We start from the raw sequence: 17,922 nt of genomic DNA on the forward strand, positions 1-17,922 counted from the left end.
ATCCTCCTACTACTTTAACCCATCAAACCACCACTGTATTTAGTAATCTAAATAGTACCAGTAACAACAAGACTGTATACTGTACTATCAAGAGTAAAGCTGTAAAAACAATCACTTGTCGTACTTTTCGTACATACCATGATACTGTCAAAATCACCATTCTGACAATTTTTACTACTAAAATGGAATCAAAAACAAACAGTGTCAAGCAAGTAAAAAACAAAAAGATCACTTCCTACACTCTTGCATATTGTTTTGTTGATGTACGCTAATGGTACAGTGTCATTTAGTGATTAGGTCAAACTATTTGCAAAAGGGTTACAATACTCTACACTCTGGAGGGTAAGATCCTGGTGACAAATATTGTGGGTAAAGTTATCACATAGGTACACAGTACAGCGATGGAAAATGTATATGCACACAGTAACTAATATCTAGAGAAGAAAAGATTGATTAGAGCTTGAAGCAAAGCTCAGGGGCAAACTATTAAAAAAGAGAGCAGTACATTACCAGCATGCATGGATTAGACTAGAGCAGGCATGTTTTTGGTTCGGTAACAGAAGAAGGCAAGATGCTTCACAGGCAAACAGGTCTCAGGGCCTGCAAATAAGAATGTAAATCAGAAAACATCCATGCAACACCTAACATAACACTTACCCTACATCCAGCGCATGGACACACCTGTACTCAGATTTTAAATGTTTGCAGTTTTATAACTACTGTTATAAAAAAAAATCTGAAAGTGTCAGTTTTGTGTTTTTAAATAACTTAAATACACAAAAAATTTGACTGGGCAGTATTTGAGTACTGGTATTGCCTAGTTGTCAAAAAGAAGCGAGATACTTCTTAACCATGTAATCAACCTGAGAAATTGAGTAAACAAGCTAAACAGGCCTTTACATATTGAGTGATTTAATTGTCTGAAGTGCTTGCCTTTAAATATAAAGGTTGCATTTTAATTACTTTAATGAAATAATGGGATTTTTTATTCATCAGTTAAACTTTAAAGAGGAAAATAAACACATCATACCTTTACCCTGGCATTTGTTGGCTCAAAAAGTTTTATTTTTATTTTTCTAAAAGAGCTTTGTTGATTGTTGTAACTAATATGTAACTTTGCCCAGATGTAGCTTAAACAGTCCCATACAAGGCGTGTTTGCAGAGATGGCCCTAAAAGTATAGCCCCCAAGAAGTCCTTACTTACCCTATGTTAATTGTTCTTCTGGCGTACTGCCAAATTTTGGAACAACTCACAATTTAGCTTGATTAAGAGCATCTCATCCATTTGACTCATAGAAAGAAACAAATATGAAGTCCTGTTACAAGGGAAATGTTGTGCAGTATGAAATATACTGTCAAATGCATGTCTGTAGAACACCACATAGTGGCTGCCATTGAAAGGTATTGATTATGAATAAATAACAACCTTCATAATATTGTCAGAAGTCAAAAAAATTATATAATTTTAAAACTTTGTTTAATTTGTTTTTATTCATTCACTAAACCCCAAAATTGTTTGATAAACACTTTTTTCTCATAGCCAACAATCATAATCAATAAAAATGTACAATCAATAACTACAACTACAAAGGGTGTCCTACAATGGTTCTATAATAGGTTAAAATTTGTTTTTTCTATTCCTTGAACGTTCCTTCCTGCATAAATCATTTTGAAACTTTATAATGAATATGTTGAAAATTACTTCCCACCTTATACCACCACCATGAGAAACATTGCTCATCAAACAAATAACAATAATAATAATATACTAGTATACTCATTAAACAGAGACAAACGTAAGTATATGGCCTATATAAAGTATTAATTATTTTTTCTTAGATAATTTACACTACTGTCTCTTTTGCTGGTAAGACAGTTTGGCATCGACTAAACATTATGGTCAAACACACAACACATGCATAACACTAAATGCGGAGTTCCGCAGGGGTCAATATTAGCATTGACTTTATATCTAAAAGTCAATGATATTAGGCCCCTTGCTATTTTTAATATTGATTAATGATTTTATTCTAAACGTATCGTCAAACCTTATCTTATATGCTGATGTCACTACGGCAATAGTTGAATCAAATAATTTGCAAAATCTTAAAAAAGAAGTCTTTCTATTCTTAATATTTTATCCTTTGAAAATGCAAAATTTTAGGCATAGATATTGATAAGAATTTAACATGGGAAAACATATAAAAATTGTAGTTGTTAAATTAAATACTGCTTGCTTTCAAAATGTACGTTCTGAAAAATGTAATAGATTTGAAAACTAAACTCACAGTATACTATGCAATGTTCTATTCTGTCTTGCAATACGGGATTGAATTATGGGGAGCAACTTCATATTCTAAAGCAGTTTATAAAATTATGAAAAAATGTATAAGGGTTTTATCATTCATGCCTAAAAGAACATCATGCAAAGATTTATTAGCTAAATATGAGATAATAATTTTTCCTTCTCTATCCTATTTAAAATTATGGTGAATTTTATGTACAATGATAAACAGTCATCCGTATCCTAACAAAATAAAAAAAAACCAATATCCAAGACATCGCCTATGTTTGTATGAAAAATCTCCTTATTATATGGGTTTAAGACTTTACAACAGTCTACCCACTAACTTCAAAGAAATTAACAGTATTTCCATATTTAAAAAATGATTTTAAACAATACCTTATAGAGAAAAATTATTATTCACTTTCCGAATATTTAAATGATATGTAAATGTATTTTTAGTTTAAATAAATGTAGTTTTTTGTTTTATTTTGTATGTTAAAGATCTGACAATGTCACCTGTTTCAACAGCTACGCTGGATTTGTGAAATGTTTTGTTTTGTGACAATAAAAAAGTAGTATTTCATTTCATTTCGATTTCACTGACAATTCCAGTGAGCCTAAGGCCCTAGCCAGGGGTGGCTCCAGGAATAATCTTTTGGGTAGGCCTGACAAGGATCAAGAAGGAGTTTGATCAGGGTACGAGAGGTTTGAGGGGATTCCCTGCACAAAAATGGGGGAATTTAAAAATGTAACTCCAAAATAATGGGTGTTAATGCTTTCCCTTTATTTACATATAATACAGGGTGATTACTGGGAAACGCATGTTTTTGACTTTCGTAGTACACAAGGAATATCGTTCGGCGACGGCCGGAAGTTGTTGCGATGTGTAGGGGGAAGTGTGCAGTTTCAATTTTTGCCAAGATGTGGGACCTTGAGCATCGTATGTTTGTCATGCGACGATATTACGCAAATGGTGAATCAGTCACTCAGACTCAGCGAGACTTTCATACACATTTTAACATTGCACGGCATGGCGCTACCCCTGATCGTAACATGATATTGCGTTGGATACATAATGTAAAACTCAATTAGATCTCTGCTTAAGAGAAAACCTCCTGGACTGGCAAGGACAGTTAGTACCCCTGATACAGTTGAAAGAATGCGCCTTGCAACAGCTCAGAGAGTCCTAGCCGCGACGGCAAAACAGTGACTCCAGTGATTCCACAACGGTACCTAGACATGTTGGAAGAATATTTCTAGCCGGAACTGCGCCATCAACGTGTACGTAATGACATATGGTTCCAACAAGATGGGGCAACAGTCCATACAGCTCGCATTAGAATGGAATTCCTTCGGCGAACATTACCTAAAAGAGTTATCCCACGTTTTGGTGGTGTCACTTGGCCGAGCGCTCACCAGGTCTTAAAATTCCAGATTTCTTTCTATGGGGATTTTTTAAATCTAGAGTTTACAATATAAACAAACCAAAAACAATACAGGAACTTTAAGAAGCTATTCGCCAGGAAATCAACGCCATTCCTGATATGTTAGCAAATTCCGTAGAAAGTTTTAAGGAACGCCTTCAACGCTGTATCAAAGCAGAAGACGACCCGTAAAAGTATCAATGTTCTCTAACCACCACGTTAGAAATGTAATTTTTAAATGCTAAATTGCAAGTAATTTTATTCTGAAATTGCATATTGTGCACACTGTTTTTCCACTCATAAATAAATTTTTTGCTCTGAATTACCTGAGTACTCGTTATTTGAAAAACATGCGTTTCTCGGTAATCACCCTATATAATGTCTTTATTTATTTAAAATTGCCTACCTGGCCCTATCACATTAGTTCTAGCTTATGTTGAGTTTAGCTTAAGTGTACAGTTGCCAGTGTTCTGTCCCATAACTTGTATTACAAGGGTGGTTTTTAAAGTAAAGAACTGTTGCATACAAATCTGTAGTTCGCTTATACGCTGACACGAGGCTACTCTCCACTTTTTTTACTGACATCATTGGTGAACATAATGACACCATTTGCAGCTATGTGGCTGACATGTACGCTTCGCTGAGTGTTAAAAATCTTTTAAAGAATCAAATCTCTTGCTGAATTTTAAACTCATGTTGAATTTGGGGCTTACTCACGACTTTCTGAGCTATACACAAAAACGGCCCTAACTTAAAAAATGGCCCTCGTACTTAATCACTTTACTACTTACATTACTAAAATAGGGGTACTCTGTTTCATTCACGGATATCGGCATTTAAAGTTCAATAAGTATTATTATTTATATTTCTGACATTTTAAAAGAGTACTAAGTGAAGTTGGCTATCATAGAACAATAACAAAACAATTATCCTTGTTGTTGGTCCTTGTTAGTTTTAAAATATCACGTTCTAAAAATTATGCATTATGAATCTGATATCAAAATTAGATTAGGTTTGACTTTGAGCTACAAACTGCATGCTATATAGCTAATCTAACAAAAAATTATGTGGTTAGTGGTTTGAAACATCTACATATAAAAACTCTTCATGAAAAAATTGCTTATTTTGTGTCTACCACTTTCAATTTATGTGAGGCTCAAAATAATCTTTAATTTTTGGAATGGAATGATAATACTTACAATATTGTTCTTATCTATTGTCAACCTGTTGTTAGAAAACTTCTTTAACTCAATTAACTGCAAGAATGTTTCATTAAAGTTTAGAAACAAATCACAACTGTAACAAGAAGAGTTTTTGTTGGGATCAAACAACCGATTTAAAGGCAAGCACTTAGGAATCAAAATATAACCTAAAATAAAACTGTTATGTAATTCACAAAGAAGAACCTTTTCCATTAATATTGGTACCGTAGTAAATAAATTCATCAACCAGAAAATTAATATGGATTAAAATTTTTTTGAGTATCCTATATGTTATTTAACCTAGTACAAAGCAACAACTAAAAGCTTTTACACAATTAAACATTAATTATCACACTAAACATTTGTCCGCGGGGGAGGAGGAGGCATGCTTTTCACGCTCTAGGGACTAATGGTTGTATACTTACCAACAACACACGTAGCAATGCAAGTGGAAATATGTATGCAAAAAACTATAAAATGAAAATGTATAAACTGCCTTTCAAAACCATACATAGAACATAGATTATATACTTTAAAAGCTGAGATATAAAGTATTTTTTAAAGAATACAAGATATTAGTTGACAGAACAATAAGATTAATATTTAAGATACTTCATTAGGAAAAGTGATTAATCTACTCTACAATGATGTATTGTAGTTTAAGGTAAAATTGGCACATAATTGGCACAGAATTAATCCTAAATGAATACTGATCCACCACAATGAACAATGCATCAATGATCAGCACATGGAATCTATTAATTATTTCTTCTAAAATACAACCACAGACTATAGAGTAACGTTACTCTATGATACAACTATCTAACGAACAAATGAAACTACTATTAAAACAATTAATATCAACAAGAAACTCAAAGTGAAACTAAACTACGGTAATTATTCGTGAAGGGACAGTATGATTGTCAAAGATTTAATGATTCTAGTGGCGAAAAATATCACTAATGAGTTTGTTTGTACAAAAACTATATTGTTTAATGATGATAGAAGGTGAAATAGGTTTGAATATGACTACTATAACAGAACAAAGACCTAAGATTAGGTCTCTATTCTGTGCTACCATATTAGTTCATCTATGCTAACTCTAAAATAAAATTTAAAAAACTTTGATTAAAAATCATTTTTAGAAGTTTTTACAAATTTGGGTTTTAGGAGGTTACCGTAATTAAATCATGTGTATTTAGTATTTACTATCAATAGGTAGGTATATTTACAAAAGTAAATCTGTTAGAATGAGAGAGAGGAATAGGATAGTTGGTTAAGATTTAGGTTTTATCAGTATGTTTAACTTTTACCTATACACGTGTTAATATAAAAAAAACTTGTTGGGATTAACTTAAATTTAATTTTAAATAATAATCAAAAATCTCTTAAGACACGTGTTACACAACCTATTTTTCACATTAATTTTAGAAAATAACGCTGTTATATATTATGATGTAGTATATAAAATAATAGCGACCTATTTACTTATTGATAAAGTAATTGTGTTAAGTCTGTTTGTGAAGGATTGACTCTGAACACCATTGAACTCACAACCTTGAAATGTAAAGAGTGTTTGAAGTTGATTCAAACACATAAATAGTATGAACCAGGAACTCAAACAATAATAAATCTATTGCCAAGCAGAGATTCTACAAGAAATAATATGAATTCATAATGGAAGCATTTCTTTTCCGACATCACAGAAATTATTAAACAGTTGTCTCCTTATCGCTAATGACTTGAATGGTTCCATCCTCCGTTATTTGGATTTCCACTTTGGGTAAATCATCCAAGTCGTCAACAGGGTCTTGGAACCTCACCTTCCCCCTCCCCACCTCCTCCGTGACCTTGACGGGACCACCGGGCCTCGGAAGAGACCGTCTCGCGTTCTCTTGGTTGTGGTCAGAGACGTAATTACCAGAGTTGTCCGGGACATCGATCATGTTGGTCGGAGTCATCACCACATCACTGGGCGAAGGGGTCAGGAATATACTCGCAGGGTTGTCAGGATACAGCTCATACTTACTGTCCAGGCAGCGTGGGGAAACAAATTGATTAGATGTGTTTTAATAACTATATCATTGACTTTTGTATACTGAAAAAGACGTTTCATAAACATGGACCAGCTGTAGCCAATTTCTTAAACAAATAGAATATAGTCAAAGAGCCACTGCACAGGGAAATAAGGTACAGAGAACACATTCAATGGTGCACTTAAGTGGTGTCTACAACTAGCCGCTGGTGTCTTAGACAAGGTCCAACACCATCAATTCCTAACCCCCCTCGTCATCACGGACTATAGCGCTCACGCTGGAGGAAGACCCTGTGTGATAGAAACTCATTCGAGTCCTTGCCGCTCAGGCTCTTCCTTGTTTGTACCTGCACACAAACATACTAGAGCAGAAAGCACTCAAGTTTTCTCTGTACCTTACTCCTTTGTGGCCACTTACAGTGTTGCTGTCAAAATTTGATTTTCCCATTTACTTTTTGGTGGTTTTGTGAAATAAATATGCTTTAGTTTACAATAAGTTGTGCCTTACAATTTGGTTTGGAGAGTAGTAATTTACAACGACACACTGTTGGTGGCTCAATTGAGTTATGCTTATTTTTAACCTAAGTCTGGCTACAGCTTAAACATAGAGTGAAATGTCTAGATCTATCCAGAATCCAAAGTGTGATGTTTATATTCTGGAAGTCAAGAGAAGACCCCTCAACTGGATTGAATAACAAGTAAATCAGGGGTCCTCTTTTGACCTACTGACATAGTAAACAACGGTAGACTAAAAGCCAGCGCACACAGAGACAGACAGTCATGAGAACGGACTCCTGCAGGCAGACTGAACACACACAGCCGCAGGAGTCCACAAGCAGGGGGACTATTGGACTATTGGGAAACATTGGGTGCATCCTATTTATGAAAAAAGAAAATTAATGGCGAATATCATCACCTTATCCAAGATTTAAAGGAGAACGAGGAAAATTTCAGAGGATATTTTTAATTATGCAAGAAAGAGTGTTAGGAAGTATTCTGGCAGCTGTTTTACCACCCTAATTAAAAAATAAGAACGTTGTCGTTAAGTGTAGAGACTCCAGGACTTGCCATTGGTGTCAATGTGCGGAGAAGAAACGTTTAACACCTCTATGGGCATAAAGATCTCTAAGGAGAAGCTCCAGAAGTAAACACCCGCCTTTGTATCTAAAAGACTATGTCAGCTAGGAGGGGAAGAATGTCATATAATTCCTTTCTATCTGTACATTGTAACATCTGTTCAAATGTTTAGAAGTTGTTTTTGTTTACTATGATGTTAGTTTGTTTCATATTGTTAGTTCTCTATCATGCTAGATTCTATGTTCAATAAAGCCTAACTAAAGGTAATTTCGTTTATAATGGTTTTATTCATTCAATATACAACACCATTGGTGTCAATGTGCGGAGAAGAAACGTTTAACACCTCTATGGGCATAAAGATCACCCAAGAGGCAATTCCAAAAAAATCTGTCCTCGAACTGATTGAAGCAGACACCCACAGGCGGAGTGGGTATTGTAACATTTGAGCGATTTTTAGTCTGTCCGTCTGCAAGAGTCCGTCTGTCTCTATGAGCTTAAGTGTTAAGTGTAATTGGGCTTTTACAATTAAAAACTCTAGTCACCCAACATTTGGAGCATTTTTAAGTGATTAAATTTCACAACAATATCTTTCATGAGGTTGTGTTTAGAGGAAATGTAAACAAACATAAATAAATAAATAAATATATACATATATATATATATATATATATATATATATATATATATATATATATATATATATAAAGGGTGTCCATAAAAAACATTTCAGGACTTTGGGAAATGATTCCTCATACTAAAAAGAAGAAAAAAGTTAATGTGAAGGTATGTCCAAAAATTCATATTTACCCAGTTATCCGCCATTTTGTTTTTTATACAAAGATATTTTTATCTGTGAAGTTTTGCATTCGATTATTATGAAATTTGGTAACCATGTTAACATACACAAGACCTATTATAGAAAAAATAATAAATTTATTCCGATATTTCAAAATGGCGGCCGTTTCAATTTTTATAACTTAAATAACTCAAAAACGGATAATTTTATGAAAGAATGTCAAGGATACTTTTTTTAGGATTTTTAATTCCCTATCAAACGATACCAAGATCACAAAGATCGGACAAAAGATAATTGAAATATTAAGTTTTTTGTGTAAAAATAACAAAGTTAATCAAGAAACCCTTAATTTTACCTTATTTTTACACAAAAACTTAATATTTCAATTATCTTTTGTCCTATTTTTTTTATCTTGGTATCGTTTGATAGTGAATTAAAAATGCTAAAAAAAGTATTCTTGACATTTTTTCATAAAATTAGCCGTTTTGAGTTATTCAAGTTGTAAAAATTCAAACGGCCCCCATTTTGAAATTTTCAATCGGAACAACTTTATTATTTTTTCTATATTAGGTCTTGTGTATGTTAACATGGGTACCAAATTTCATAATCATCGAATGAAAAACTTCACAGATAAAAATATTTTTGTATAAAAAACAAAATGGCGGATAACTGGGTAAATATTTGCATTTTCGGACATACCTTCACATAAACTTTTTTCTTCCTTTTAATATGAGGATTCATTTCCCAAAGTCCTGAAACGTTTTTTTATGGACACCCTGTATAGCTAGACCTACCAAATCTAGAACACTAATCAACCATTTGGAAAAATTAAATTATTATTTTTTTTAAGTTTACTAAGATTTATTGGGGAATCTTGCATTTCAGTTTTTACCAACCTAAAGGCAGCTCCAGAATGTGCCAGATGCCAGGCACGAAATATTTTATGTTCGGCGATCTAGTTGTCTTGCTATTCGCCGATTAACGTGTAGCTACACACATGCACACATGGGTTGTTTTCCAAGCAGCTGTTCGTTTTTCGTCCATTTCGAGAATAGCAAATATTCCTTTACTTTGATGTGTGCAAAAATACCGACAATGAATGGGAAAACACAAACAAGAATGTTTGCTGCTTGCCAAAAAGGCAAACGCCTACCCACACTACTCGCCATTCGGCGAATCACTGCTCGGTGCTTGGCGAATAGCGCATGTCTGGAGCCGCCTGAAGATGCCATCAGCTGTTTTTTAAATCATCTGATGGACAAAAGTGGTATCTATGGTACACAATCCATAATCACTAAGTTTGACCCTTAGGCCAAAAACTACTCCTGCTCCTGTCGATCAGTTGTTAATTTGTTTTATTAAACATTGTTGTAATCATATGCAGATGTTGTAATTAACATATTTTTGGTTGTTTACTTTTAACTGTTAATATTTTTAATATTAACTAGCTGTGTGCCAGTTCTACGTACGGGGATCTTATAGTAGTCAGTTGAATGTGACAAAAATCACACAATGTTGGGTTTTTGGACATTTGTAATTTTATTTCTTAAGTAGGTAGGCCATTTTTTTGTATTCTATGGAAAAGTACTGGTATTAAGGATCGTCGTCGAAAAGGTTGTTAGATGAATAAATAGGTAGGCGTACGTACCCAAGAGATGGGCTATGGGCCTATTGGCTGTATGGTTCAGCGATTGCATTACACGGTGAGTAGAAACAGAAAGTTAAACATTGGAAAAGTGACTTTAGCATCATCCGTAATAGTATTTTACGCAACGATTGCGTTAAGTTGGTCTTTACGAGACGAGTCGAAAATTTAAGGCACGAGCCTTAAAAACTGCTACGAGTGTCGTAAAGACTATTAACGCGAGTTGCGTACACTACTTTACCTACGACAGTTTTTTAATTACTAACAATCTGGTTTTTAGTTACTAACAATCACTACTCATAACTTCTTAGAGAGGTTATGTTTTCGTTTATTGTCAGTGCCACTGAAAGTGATGCAACGACTTATTGTATAATCAGCTGATTTCATGTAATCACGTGTTTGTAAAACTTCGTTAAAAAAATAAGTTACCTTTATCAGGGAATAGGTTCTGCTAGCAGCATTCTTACCATAAATACTGTATCAGGTACAATTAGGGAAATATTGCATTTAATTTTTTTTTTTTACAACTGAATGATTATAGTGAAAGAGTTAATTTACAGTTAGATCTCAGCATCGAATATTATAGAATATTATAAGCAGTTTGTGCTCTCATTTCCATCTCGTCAACTTCACTTTCACTAAATGACATTTTTAAAACAGTTTAGTCTACCTTCCTTTAACTTCCACCAACTTAGGTTAAGAATACGCGAGTATCAACAGGAACAAGTAAGATCAACAATTAAAATTGTCAACTGATCAACTGATCAGCTGATCAGCTGATTAGTTGACGTTTGAAGCATTACAATTTTTATTCTTTTCTCTCAATACTTGAACCTCATTGGTCCGTTACCTGTGTTGATATGAGAAAAACTATGCTGATATGAAATGAAACTATGCTGATATGAAAGTAAACAGCTGTTAAGTGAAACTTTTCAACTCTAAGAACTGAACTGAAATGGCTACTTTAAGAAACGGCCGTAGGTAAACCTCTGTTACAATCACCCACTGCAGTTGTGATTTTTTTACTTTACACTTTACACAATCGCCATTGAAGCGCCGTAAATGAGTGGAAACCTTGTTTGTAAGCTATTGGCGACGATCATTAAGTGTCTCAGCCATATACAACACTGATTCAAGGTCTTTTTTCTGGTTATCAAAACTCAAGAACAATTTTATACACAATGAATTTCTGGTTCCTGACCTGGATGATGCCTAGTTATTTAATTTCATTTACGGTTACACTATGATATTGCACTTGCGATTAATTAAATCCTTCATGTAAGAAACAAGTTTTTAATCTCACTTGTTTGGGATTTGCTTTCAAAACGTGATTCGAAATGGTTGCGGTATTAGTAAACAACATTTGTAAACATATCAGTGACAGCTAGAAAAATAATCTTCATCCGAACAGCTGTTCGTTATTTCATAGACGATTATGTGATAAAAATTGAACGAAAATTTGACAAAAACCGCACAAAACTGCATTTTTCAACGTCCGTAATTTTATTTACAAAGTAGTGAGGCCATATTTTAATCGCTAAAGACACTCTCGCCAATCCAGTGAATAAATTAAAATGACTTGGATCTTGATAGGTACTCTCGTTTTCATGGAGAAGATTGCGTAAAATGCCATCTTGAGTGTTAGAGACAGACAGAAAGACAGACAGACAGAAATAGAAATATAACTTGTTTCTGCTTCTTTAATGTATAAAAAGTAAAAATAACCTAAAAATATATAATTCTGAGCAGTGTACAGACAAAACTCTATTTATATAGATTCTTTTTAACTTAATCTCAGTTAAGTAATAATATACTTTTCACCGTATAATGAAGTTTTAATAATTAATACACAATATTAAAACAAACATTAACTCGCCAATCTGGTTGATGTTGCTTAGTAATGGTATGGTAACCATACCTTCAAAATATTCATCATTCATAAGTTCAAAACATTCAATTATTGATAACTATCTTCTTTTCGGCATTAGTTCACTGTGTTTTACTGACCAATCATTTTGGTTTAAGGAATTTTTGTTTATCAGGGTGTCCACCAGGCCAACCGGAAAAAATCATGAATAATTCATGAGTAAAAAAAAATTCCAGGTAGTTTAGGTCGTACTTTTTATACTAAAATTTCCAACCTGTTTTGCGCCAACTCCCGCAATGCTGTTTTAGCGCTAACACAGCTCGCTATTTTAGTTATCGGAAAGAGCATTCTCAGTTAAAGAAACCAAATTTATGATTACTGTAATATTGCCTGACATAAATATTCAATTTTTATTTATTTCTGATTAAATAATCCGAAAATTAAAAACTAATCCTTAAACCTGCAATTTATTAATAGCCTAACTTCTTAAAAATAGTGATATGTGGATACGGTACCAAAATTTAACGAATCTCTGTACAGACACCTGAAAAATAGATTCTTAATACTAAACATTTCAATTTTACCAAATTTTCTGAAGGATTACTACACCAACCCCTGTCTTTATGTACTTTCATGTAGTATGTAATTTTGGAGTTGTTTTTCAAGTGGCCTACAGAAATAATGCAGAAATTACAAAAATTGCACATAGAAAATTTTAGTTTTAAACCCTTCTACACACATTAAATAAATACCACATAAAAGGTAAATGAAGATATTAAAAAAATATATAAAAATAAAACTTTCCAGAAGCGTGCCATTTTGAAATTTTTGGTCAAGCCAAACTCGAGGTTATGTCGTGATCATCTAACACAGTCGTTTTCTGCGATAACTGAGAAATCCTGAATATCCCACTCAGTAACAGAAACATCACCACTGTCTTCCGTGATCGTCACGGAAACGTCATCGTCATCTCCCGCGGTCAAGGAAACGTCATCGTCGTCTCCTGCGGTCACGGAAACGTCATCGTCGTTTCCTGTGGTCGCGGAAATGTCATCGTCGTCTCCCGCGGTCATGGAAACGTCATCGTCGTTTCCTGTGGTCGCGGAAATGTCATCGTCGTCTCCCGCGGTCACAGAAAAGTCATTGTCGTCTCCCGCGGTCACGGAAACGTCATCGTCGTCTCCCGCAGTCACGGAAACGTCATCGTCGTCTCCCGCGGTCACGGATATGCCAATGTCGTCATGCGCGATCGCGGCAAAATCACTAACAAATCCCACGGCAGTTGGACATCATCGTCGTCTCCCGCTTTCACGGAAACGTCATCGTTGTCTCCCGCGGTCACGGAAACGTTATCTACACCTGCGATCACGGAAACGTCATCGTCATCTCTTGCGGTCACGGAAACGTTGTCTACACCCGCGATTACGGAAACGTCATCGTCATCGTCATCTCTCGCGGTCACGGTAACGTCATAGTCGTCATGCGCGATCGCGGCAAATTGAAAATTCCCGTTAAAATACGAAATTCACGCATAATTCCCGGATTTCCCGGTCGGTGGACAACCTGTTTATGTTATATAATACTGGGTTAATTTTATGGTGTGGTGAAAAAATGGTTTTGAACCTCATGCAAGCATTCTGTTTAACCTTGGTGCAAAATATTTGCTACTTTTCTGGCAAACCTAGCGCATTCATCTATTAAAGAGATAGTAGACAGGAGATACCCATCATTCTGATTTAATCTGAGTGCAAATATCAGGAAACAATTTAATCTGGTAAAAGCATTTTTATATATTACCTACATATATAGTACCTAGTACCTAGTACATAATAAATATAGGATTCTTTATTTTGCTAAAAAAAGTCAAAAAAACAAATCCTATGTAACATAAACATTGAACCCATTGTGACATGGATTTTTGCATTAACAACATGAAAAGCATGGGTTTTAAGCTATTTTTTTTACCTAATGTGCTGCTTAGTAAATAATTTTTGTTACATAAGCCATTAGGCCTACAGAAGAAAACTAATTAAGCATAATTTCATGTCTTCCAAAACTTATAAATTGTACTTTAAAATTTGCATCTGATTGGATTGATAAGTTAGTTTATCTTAACATATTATCTAGACAAATCCTTAAATAATATGAAATTTTCTAATACAAAAATGTCTATATAAGTTCATTCTTTAAGGCTTTCCGCAAAAATTTACTCAAAACATAGTATAATAGTTCTATATAACAAAATTAATAACAGAGCTCTAGGAAAAAACAAAAGTAGTAAATTAGGAAAATATTTATTTATTCAAATAATATAAACTACAATGAAACAAACATTAAAACTTAAAAAAGTTTTATGAAACAAATTTTAGAAATCATATAAATAATAACATTCAATAATAAAAAATGAATGTGCCCTAGTGTATGTCCGAACCTATCAAAATCTATTTACCTGACAACATTTTGAACACTCATATGGACATCATCTTAAACTTGTGGGAAAATTTACAATCAGATGAAGATTTATAGTCAAAGAAAAACTATACAACCAAACATGTTATTAACAACACTGGCCCTTTGGTTGTAATGAATTAGAGATTATGTTTTCAATCCCATGACATAATTGCAGAATTTTCCATGTTCCAAAACTTAAAGTGGTACAGTATATTGAAATTATTTGAATTAAGATAACAAAATTAAATCAGCATTATATCATACATTAATTAAGGAATCATATTTATAATTGTAAATTAAGAGAAATTACAGTATTTATAACTAAACAAATGTTTAAAGCTAATTTGAATGATTAGTAAGTACAAAGCCAAAAAATTAATACAGTACCTAATAAAGATAGCAAATACAATAATTAAATTTACCCAAGGAATGTATAAAAAAACGGAAAAATTCTTATAAAATTAACTGAGAAAGATTATGAGATTCTGTAGTAAAATATACATGAATACACATTTGACATAATTAAATGATAACATGTTAATGTCATCAAAATATTTTATTAATAAGCTCTTTTTCTTTTATTTTAATAATTTCACTTAAAAAGTTGATTCTTTATCAAATAGATACCTTTGCATAAAGTATGGCAAGGACTGGAAAATAATAAATAATTTAGCAACTACGTAATCACAGATACAGTGGTAACAGCAACAGGGGAACACTACAACATGGATTACATAGAGTAACACCCATGCTTGACTCACTTATCACAGCCGAGGTAGAGCCCATTCTTGTGGATGTACTCTATGACTGGATCACTGACCAGATACTTGATACTGTCACCACGACGCAACGCTCTCCGAATCTTGGTAGAACTGATCTCATTTGAGATCCATTCAGGCACTATGTGTATGTTTTTCTGCAGACAAACAACAGTTTATTTACCTTAAAACCTCAATATTTAGGCCATACTGTCAAATTTTATAAAACGTGTGGACACAACCAAATTGTGCTTACTTAACTAATAACTGAAAAAAATAAAACCTGCAAATAAAATGTATAAACACCCTAGAGTTGTGTATATAAATGTAGGTTTGTATAAAGATTAGATAAATTAAAAAGAATGTAAAATTAAAATATTATGTTAATATTTTTATTTAAAATGTAAATTAAATTTTTTTATAAATTTATTTATTTTTAATTCACATTTGTAACCATTACTAGTTTACTAATTTTGAACTCACAGTTCCACCAATCTGTCCCTTATAAATAATATTTTCAAACCTATTCAATACAATGTTGCATAGATTGGGAAAGCACAGACCATTCAAGACAAGGCAACGTCTTAAGAGATTACAATATTTAATACTAAAACTAACATGAAATATTAGTTTTAAAACAATGGCAACCAATGGAAAAAATAATACTTAATACATAATGGTTTCCTGTAAAATATTCCTTTTCCTCACCTGATATTTAGAGAGAAGATCTGATTCATAAACAATCTTGGAGGCATTAATATTTTCCCTTGTTATGACAACCAAACCATGTTCTCCTACTATCGTTTCAATCTGAAAGAAATTTTGAGTTATTAAAACAGTGTATTTAAGAGGGGGAAAAGGGGGTAAGGGAGGAAGTTAAAAAAATTGTAGTTGTGGTTTTTATGACATGTTTGAAAACTGTGTACGGTATAGCGCAAAATTTGTCATTAAATAAAATAATCGACAATAAATTTGTAAGAAGAATCATTAGGGAGGGTCAAAAAAATTCTTGGAAAAGTTGCTAAATTGTAAGACAAAAACAGGGTAAAAATATTAAAAATATTGGTTGTTCTCTTACGTTTGTGCATGTGCTCTAAAGTGTGAACAAAAAATTAAAAACTCATATTTTATCAGAAATTTTTAAAATTTAAAATTTTTGATTTTTGACATGTAATTATTGAGAATATCATCTACAAGACACAGAAAAGAAATTGATATTTAAATAATAGTGTTGTATGTTAATATTTTCCAGTTGCGCATCGGCTGCAAATATTGCCAAAAATCAAGAAAAACACCATTTTATACGTCTTATTTAAAATATAATAATCGATATCAAAATGTAATAGGTACGGTACCAAAAAACTGTTTGTACACATTCAGATAGTAACTTAACAAAAACAACAAACGAAGTCAGAATTGATCTTCCGGTCGCGCATAGCAATACAAATTCACTTTAGCGCGGCACTTTTGGGTCAGTGACCAGGGCGACGTCATGTGATTCCGAAGCTGAAGATTAAATTGAACAACAGGATGGTGATGATAATGTATCCCTGTGCTCACAAACCTAAAATTTACGATTTTAGTGACAGCAACCAAGAATATTTACCTAAACTTTCAAAAAGACCTATGGTAGGCAAATGAGGATGGACTTTGACAGTAAGCCTGAACCAGTGTTGGGGAAGCTACTTTTAAAATGTAGCTAGCTACAACTACTGCTACATTTCCAAAAAAGTAGCTTAGCTACAGCTACAGCTACAGTTCCGAAAAAGTAGCTAGCTACAACTACAGCTACAATGAAATGTAGCTACAGCTACAATTTTAGCTACTTTTCCATAGACGTTACGCACAATAGGTAAATGTAAAATTAATTGCAACTACATTTTTATTGAACAAACATTTAAACAAAAAATGTCAGTATTGTATCATTGACTATTAGGCCTATATACCTACAGGTATATATTATAGTCAATGATTGTGTCTAACATTACTTGGAAAACAAATTATTCCTAGATTATATTTAATTTGTTGGCATTATATACCTAACATTAAAACAACAGAACCAAATAGTTGGGTTTCCCATCATATTTAGTACTTATTTTCAAATATTGCATTATTTTTAAGCATCTTATATGTAAATTTCATTAAGTTCAAAGGACATAGGCCTACAACCAAACTATATTTTAAAAGCTCATTTTATTTCTTTAATGTAGATTCATTTATAGATGTCTTGTATAAACAATTAAGACCAATAAAACTGTAAAACGATTATTTAAAAATACTTGTTGGTGTTACAGAGCCTAAGTTAGCCTCCTGAAATTGGAGTTTTATGCCTTTCTTAACTTTTAATGTTAAAAACTACATTGTTACAACTTTTAACCAT

General features: G+C 33.1%; 2 protein-coding genes across 3 annotated transcripts in view; both read right to left on the reverse strand.

Moving 5' to 3' along the window:
• LOC129005159 (sperm flagellar protein 1-like) overlaps positions 1 to 6,941 on the reverse strand; it is a 35,575-nt gene extending 28,634 nt beyond the window's left edge. The window contains exons 1-2 of one of the 2 annotated variants that reach the window (XM_054434145.1): positions 6,835 to 6,941; positions 511 to 600 (exon numbers count right to left, since the gene is read on the reverse strand). In XM_054434145.1, coding sequence (XP_054290120.1) covers positions 511 to 520 — 10 coding nt within the window. In that variant the 5' untranslated portion in view covers positions 521 to 600; positions 6,835 to 6,941. Of the gene's footprint in view, positions 1 to 510; positions 601 to 6,736 lie in introns of both variants that reach the window. The other variant, XM_054434086.1, reaches the window with a different exon arrangement.
• The window catches only part of LOC128983621 (nicotinamide/nicotinic acid mononucleotide adenylyltransferase 1-like), a 28,514-nt gene continuing 16,884 nt past the window's right edge, over positions 6,293 to 17,922 (reverse strand). The window contains exons 7-9 of the mRNA XM_054402980.1: positions 16,251 to 16,352; positions 15,546 to 15,700; positions 6,293 to 6,941 (exon numbers count right to left, since the gene is read on the reverse strand). Coding sequence (XP_054258955.1) covers positions 6,626 to 6,941; positions 15,546 to 15,700; positions 16,251 to 16,352 — 573 coding nt within the window. The 3' untranslated portion in view covers positions 6,293 to 6,625. The remainder of the gene's footprint in view (positions 6,942 to 15,545; positions 15,701 to 16,250; positions 16,353 to 17,922) is intronic.

Source organism: Macrosteles quadrilineatus, unplaced genomic scaffold (assembly GCF_028750875.1).
Source record: "Macrosteles quadrilineatus isolate MER2022 unplaced genomic scaffold, UCM_ALF_1.0 Scaffold_1__1_contigs__length_201487025, whole genome shotgun sequence".
NCBI classification, from domain to species: domain Eukaryota; kingdom Metazoa; phylum Arthropoda; class Insecta; order Hemiptera; family Cicadellidae; genus Macrosteles; species Macrosteles quadrilineatus.